The 7,563-nt window shown below is 33.0% G+C and overlaps 1 protein-coding gene across 1 annotated transcript in view; it reads left to right on the forward strand.

The window, feature by feature from the left end:
- LOC130441034 (pro-resilin-like) overlaps nt 1-5,484 on the forward strand; it is a 71,775-nt gene extending 66,291 nt beyond the window's left edge. Inside the window, exons 6-7 of the mRNA XM_056774509.1 lie at nt 2,923-3,013; nt 4,262-5,484. Of these exons, the coding sequence (XP_056630487.1) occupies nt 2,923-3,013; nt 4,262-4,519 (349 nt within the window). The 3' untranslated portion in view covers nt 4,520-5,484. The remainder of the gene's footprint in view (nt 1-2,922; nt 3,014-4,261) is intronic.
- The last annotated feature ends 2,079 nt before the right edge of the window (nt 5,485-7,563 follow it).

A 7,563-nucleotide genomic window follows, 5' to 3' on the forward strand; every position in this document is an offset into this window, starting at 1 on the left:
ACCACCACCATCTCTCAGTCAAGTCAGATCAAATTCTTCTGAGACCATCTTCGTATAAAAATACGCTATAGAAACATCAATGTGACATAAATGAATATTTTTATCAATGTATCAAATAAGGAAATAATTCCATGTTCGATTTTACACGTTTTGAAGTATCCAATACACATAAAGTTTTAAATACGGAGAAGTGAAAAGTATTTGAGACCATAATTCACATTTATGAGATAAGCAACTACTAAAAAAACCGTTTTAATTAAAATATAGAATTTGTTTCATATTTTCTAATTCATGTTACATGCAGTTACATAATCGTCATCCAACTTTCAAGCATTTCAACTAATAAAGAATCTGAATGTCACTTATTCGAACTACTTTTTATTTATTTATCTATACATTAGGTCATCGTAACCTTAATATATGCACTAAATAAATAGAAATTAATATAATACTTATTCGGCATTATGCTCGAGATTATAAAATAATTGCACATCTTCACGAGTTATTAAATTAACGTTGATCTCGTTTAGACGCCCATGTTTGGAGGCAGTTATGCAAAATTGAACACGATGGTTGAGTGCAGGTAGTGTTATGTAATTTCAAATCAATTAGGTTATTAATGTTAGAAAATCTGACTCAATAGAAACAAACATTGATTAATGTTACTTTGTTTTCAGAAGTTGAAAGAAAGGAAAAAATATACATATATTAACAACAAGTTGAGCTGCTCAAAACTGCACAACAGTATATCAAATACGTATATTTGGAACGTTGATTCAAATAGCTGATATTTTATAAATTTGCTGGAGAGGAACCTGGAAATCATCTGATACTCACTTAATAAGCCGTGTATTTATCAATGTAATCTCCTTCAAGAGCACTACAATCATTCCAACGCCGTGCTTGTAGAAAGATTTGTCTTTTGCTTCAAAATAGACTTCAGTTTCAGTAATTGCTTCTTCATTTGAGCTGAATTTCCTCCAGGTGACCATTTTTTTGAGATCAGCGAATACCCAGTAGCCACTAGGTACAAATCTGGACTATATGGTGGATGAGGAAGCAATTCGAATAGTAATTCGTTCAATTTAACCATCGTTGCTATCGACTTGTGAATCGGTGGTTTGTCTTCGACATTGAGTCCGTATTCGTTTGATTTTTGCATTCAAACGTTCCAAAAACTATATGTATTATTTGCTATTGATTGTCCCTCCCTCTTGGTGATAGTTGATGAACAATATTCCAAGCACATACCAAAATACCGAAGCTATAACCTTCTCAGCTGACTGTTGCGCGTTTGGACGCTTCGGACGTGGTTCATCGGTTGCAGTTCACTCAAATGATGATCGTTTTGATTCTGGAGTGAAGTTATCAATCCATGTTTCATCCATTATCATATATCGGTGCAAAAAGTCAAACACTGCTCTGAATCATCAACATGTTGGTGTTCTTGATCCATTGTGAGTAAACGCTTTCTATGATCAAACCTCTATGCATAATTGTGAGCACACTGCCTTCTGATATCTTCAAGGTCTCAGCTATCTTACGCAATTTCAATTTACGGTTAGTTATAACCATTTCTTGGACTTTCTTTATGTTGTCTGTTGGTTAACCAAAACGTTTACCATCATCGGTGTCGAACGACCGCGTTTAAATTCAGCAAATGAATAACAAATGGTTCTTTTCGATGGAGCAAAATCCAAAAAACACTTTTGAGCTTGTTTATCAAGAAGCAATGACAAATTAACATATAAAATTGTTTTGAATTGGTACTTCATGAACGTCATATGGATTGCTATCAATATATTGGGCTTCTATTATATTGACTTAAAGTTATAGTTTCAGTGCCAAAAAAGCTAGACGACCTAGATAATAATAAAGAATCGTTTATCGTGGATTTTGTACATGAATCGCACTAATTCACCTATCAAGAAAGCGAGATTTCTATTGATCCACATTCTTCTATAATATAGGAAAATGCTCCAATGAGTGAGAGTTTCAGAAAAGAAGGAATAAACTGAGAACACCCTGAAGGTATTTTCTTGATTCGGATACCTCTAAAAACTTATATCGGAATTATAATGATATTAGATTAGAAAGATCTTACTGCACAAAGCTCACAGAGAATTTCCGTGCCAGGTAGTACCTGAGGTTTAGCAGAAACGAACGTTTGTTGATGTGGAGTAAGATGTAGATGAAAAAAGATACATTTGCGTATCTAGTAGGAGTGGAGATCTAGCCTTCCTGAAGCCAGAGTAGATACTGGAGTTGATTAATAAACTGGAGTCGTAAATGTTGGAATCAGGTCTATTGAGGACACAATAAACCTCAATCTAATCACTCTACATCTTTATTTACATCAGTTATATGCAGAAAGACTACACACCTTCATTGATATGGTGAAAAGAGATTTTTTTAGAACATATAAAAGAATTGATGAAAGATATATCCTCTAATTTCTAGTTTGACGTTATTTTTTATAATTGCCCTTATTGTTGAGTGTGGAAGCAATAAAATAGCTCAAAACCCTTTTCCAACTGTCCTTTTGTCTTACCAGTGCATTGTAACTTCTTTTTTTAGTGAATATTAACCATTGGAGGAAATTAAAACATATATAATTCTGGACTGAAATAACACTAAAAGTTACATTTGGTTTCAGATTGCTTTGATAACTTTGTTCGCATTCGCTTTGGTATTAGCTGAACCCCCAGTGCCAAGCAACCAATACATTCCTGCCAATACTTATTTAGGACCAAAATTATCAACGCCAGCTAGTACTTACGGAGCACCTGCTCAAACAGAAGCTATTCTTAAACCCAGTAGCAGTTACGGTCCACCCACTAATACTTATATCCCACCTAGCAACTCGTACGGTCCACCTAGCAACACCTATGGACCTCCTAGCAACACCTATGGACCACCCAGCAACACCTATGGACCACCCAGCAACACCTATGGACCACCCAGCAATACCTATGGACCACCAGGATACGGTGGACGAGATGAAGAAGAATCGGTAAGATATTTTAAATCTGTTTAATAATTCGTAGAAAACACCCAAATGTATTCACGAATGTCAATAATTTGATTGGAATAATTGATGGAAATCAAAATTTTTGTGATGATACATCGATAACATTTAAATCCATAATATGATTTATGAAATTGCTACCACTATAGGTAAAAATTAAACCTGGTAGACATAACAAAAATTGGAAACGATCTTTTGATTCAATCATAGAAATTGACTTTGTTAAATAGATTCTGTTGGAAATTATACATACTCGTGTCAGAATTTCAAAAGTTCTAAAGAAAACAACCAAATTATTTAACATGAAAGCTACAATTGTCCTTGCTTGTTGATAATCCAATTTGTTTCAATTATATCAATGAGGCAAATCTTGTAGCCATGTCTTAGAGCTTGGTGAGACTCTAAAGAATTCTATCAATGCGTATAAAATCGTTTTATTCACTATCTCCTTATAATTGGAGATTTACCCATACTTATGTACCGTACAATGCATCATATTATTCAATATTGGAATGATGTATACTAGGGGAAAAATGAAAAATACAATTTTCATTATATTTTACGTATTTATTGTTAATATTAACAACAAAACAAGTTTTGTAATTGCACTACTTGGTCGCTTGGTATGGAGCGATATAACATGCAAGAAATTACGAAAATCTTGTGGTTTTTTGACATTATGAGCCTTTTTATAGTACATAGGCAACATAGGTTTATAGTACATTAATACTAGCAATGAAAATAACGATGGACAGGAAATTTATCACAAAAGGCGAGAAGGTTAGTTTCAGGAAAGTATATCAATCAATCAGCTGAGCAGACAACTGGCACCAAACCAATACAGTTGCAAATGCGAACTCTTGCACAATTGATCAGCTGTGCTCTATCTTTGCATTCATTTCATCAAGATACATTGGTTCCTGCATTGTATTAACTCTTCGATTGAAGCACTTTTATAAAATTGACTTAAATCTAATCCTCTGGTTGCTTCGTGTTGTTGGCGATTATTTTCTTTACTTTCAATTTAGGAATGTTGGCAGCTACAAAGAAGAGAAGTTTTGGTTTGTGGTAACCATAATATACACTATAAGAAGCGGACATGGTTAAAAGTTTCAACATATTTCCACTTTCGTCACAGTTATACAGTTTAGAATTTGCAGGGTTGATGCAGAGATAAATTTATGATGAATCTTTGGTTGAGCAGGTGATTAAAAGTCGTATTATTTATTTCAGGAGCCCGCTAACTATCAATTCTCTTATCACGTAGAAGATGCCGCTTCAGGAAACGACTTCGGTCACGAAGAAGAAAGACAAGGAGACGTAGCTAAAGGAAAATACTTCGTTCTTCTTCCCGATGGTCGTCGTCAAACGGTTGAATATACCGCCGATTTGGATGGTTACAAACCCAAAGTAACTTATGAACAAGTTGGAGGTTATCCTTCTGGAGGTCCAAATGGATATCCAGCTTCCAACGGTGGTTACCAATATTAAAATTTAACTACTTAGGTGAAATATTTTCGAATTACTTCCGATCTTGGTATACGTAGTTTATAGTTGAATTAAAACAGTATCGAATTGAAATTTTTTTAAGAATTTTGAAATATCACAAATATTTTCATGAATTTTGAACAATTTCAGCATTCATTCTTCATTTTCATTATTTGAATCGAATTATTAGCGTGTACATACTTCTATTCATGCAATATCTCGCACCTTCCTAGGGTGCAGTTGAATATTATATTGTTTAAACAGCAAAAAAAACAAAAATTATCTACACACCCAATAAATACGAAAAGGTACATGTTTGGAGAATTTCATCATCTTTATAAACAATTAAAGGAACACCCTACAAAATTTATGGATGAAAATAGAAACCTTTGAAAATTCTATTCGAAGAAGAAACCTATTGTGGCGATTTTTATATTTTTGGTCCCCCGAAGGGGCTCCAACAAATATTTCACCGACTAAACTATCGATATCAGTGCCAACCAACCACATAGTTGTTTTATTAAATTATTTAACTGATATATATATATTGATGATAAAATTACTTCTCTCTTCCTTTTTATGTATATATGTCAAAATTATGTAAGAAATATCAAAAATCATTAAAATTTGAATGCAAATTGTTTTCTATATGTATGAGAAACTATATTTTAAAAATTGCAATTCCGTAGTTGTTTCAATTTCAATTTATATGAACTAGAAGTTACCAATTGTATTTATACGTAATGTAATTATCTTTTTTATTTCTTATTACTTATAATGTAAAAACAGGTCAGTGTAGAATATAAAAAGGCTTCCAATAAATGACTTCGAGTTTGTGTAGGATCATCATTGATTACTACACAAATATTTGTACTTCAAATATATATTCATTTTTGCCATATTTAATAAGTAGTTTATAGAAGATGAAATATATTTTTATAATAAAACAATAAAAACGTATTGCAAGATACTTTTGTTTTTTTGTAATCCCTTACATTTTATCTTATATAAAGTAGGAAACAACTAAAAGAAATGGTATCAATAATTGATCGTTGTTTATCTCATTTCAACAAATCTTTCAGATCGACGTTGGAGTGTTCTAAACCATTTAAACCAGTATTTTTTCGTTAATATATACGAGAGATCCTACTATAATTTTGAAATATGACAACACTGTCAACTCGATTAAACTTTTGGTGATAAAGCACCATCTCGAACTACCCTAAATCGTATTCGAATTCAATCGTAGTCGCACTTAGTTACAAATCGCCTGTTGTACCAAAAAACTTCGATGCTGTGCTTAAACTGATATTGGAAGATCGTTATGTGACATACCGTAAGATTAAGGCATACCTGGGCGTTAGTTTCACTAGCATACCTTCAATATTACATAAACGTTTGACTGTCAAATGGATTTGTTCGCGTTGGATACCGCATAATTTGACAATCGTTCAAAACAATCTCGGGTCGATTGGTGCAAAGAAATTCTGAACAAATTGAAGCGCGGTGCTTCAAGAGACGTGACAGCCGACGAATCATGGATACATGCATATGAATCCGGAAATAAACAACAATCGACACTGTTTGAGTCCCTCAAAATTAGGCAAATCTATAAAAATTTGTTCGCACAGGAAGCACTTGTAAACGAATGTACGCATGTTTTTTTGTAATAACCGCCACCGTTCCATTAGACGTAGAATGGTCAATTCTGAATGGTACACCAGCATTTGTTTACCAAAAGTGTTCAAAAAAGTCAGAGAAACCAATCGCATGAGACGATTCAGTCATCAGCTGAACAAAAATGTTTTTGAACAGTTAAAACATCCAGTTGATGGATCATCCGGCGTACAGTCCTTGTTTGACACTCAATGATTTCTTCTTATTCACAAATATAAAGAAAATTGCGAGGTCAACGTGTTTCTACACCTGAAGAAGCGGTTGAATCGATCCAATAACATGCTTTGGAGGTGCCTCAACAGGAATAGAGAAAATGCTTCGATAATTAGTTCGAACGCATGTAAGATTTGTTGAAAAACAATAAAGCCATATCTAATTAAATATATTTTTTAATCTTGAAACTTCAGTACCAACCCTCGTATTTGAATAAAAGATTTTGTAGCATTTTATTGATACTATGAAAAGTTAATAACCAAATTGTATTCTTCCCCGGCATTGTCCCTTGCAAGTTCCATTTCTTCACAATTTTTTTATCAGATCTTCATCTATTATCTCATTTCCAATATATGTTTCTCATCCCAGAGTTAATGGTCCTCTACGTCTTCTTCTTTAAGGCTTCCATTATGGTATCTGCTTTGACCCCCAGTAGCATTCTTTAGTCGTTACCATACCATTGGAGTGTTATGTTTTCTAGTTTATTTCATCGATTTTTTAAACACATTCTCATATAATCCAATACGACGATTCTTCTGACCTATTCAATATATTTTTCCATTGCATCATCTCTTTAAATGCCTTTGATCTTTTTGGCATTAATTCCTCGTTTTTAGTCTATGCTCTAAATCCAGGAGGAGTACAACCACTCAAATCGATTTTTAGCAATTTTGAGCAACATTGAAAGATTATAAACTGTATGTTTTGTATTCGACCGAAATATAGATAATTTGATTTAGACAAGACAATTTCAAAATCCCCATCGATTTTTATTGGTTTTAAAAACTAATTCTGTCTCGGAAATAGAATGCCAGTGGTTAGGCTAGTGGCTACATTGGCCACGACAAAAAAGTATATTAATGTCTATTATCCATTAAATATCTTAAAGATTTGCTTTTCAGTCTTCAATGAAACTCGATATTAATAATTCACTTACTTATTTATCTTGGCGCATAATTACTATATTCCCTTTGGCAGATGTTTTGAATATTTGGTATCAGAATAACCTAACCTAACTAATAACCTAGACCAAGAAAGAAAAAAGTGTTTTCAATAGAAAATGAAACCTGGCACTTCCACCATTCTCAAAATTATTCATATCTTTTATATTATTATGAATATGACAATAATTTGTATTGAAATAAAATATATTAGGA

This window comes from Diorhabda sublineata, chromosome 3 (genome assembly GCF_026230105.1).
Source record: "Diorhabda sublineata isolate icDioSubl1.1 chromosome 3, icDioSubl1.1, whole genome shotgun sequence".
In the NCBI taxonomy this organism is placed as follows: domain Eukaryota; kingdom Metazoa; phylum Arthropoda; class Insecta; order Coleoptera; family Chrysomelidae; genus Diorhabda; species Diorhabda sublineata.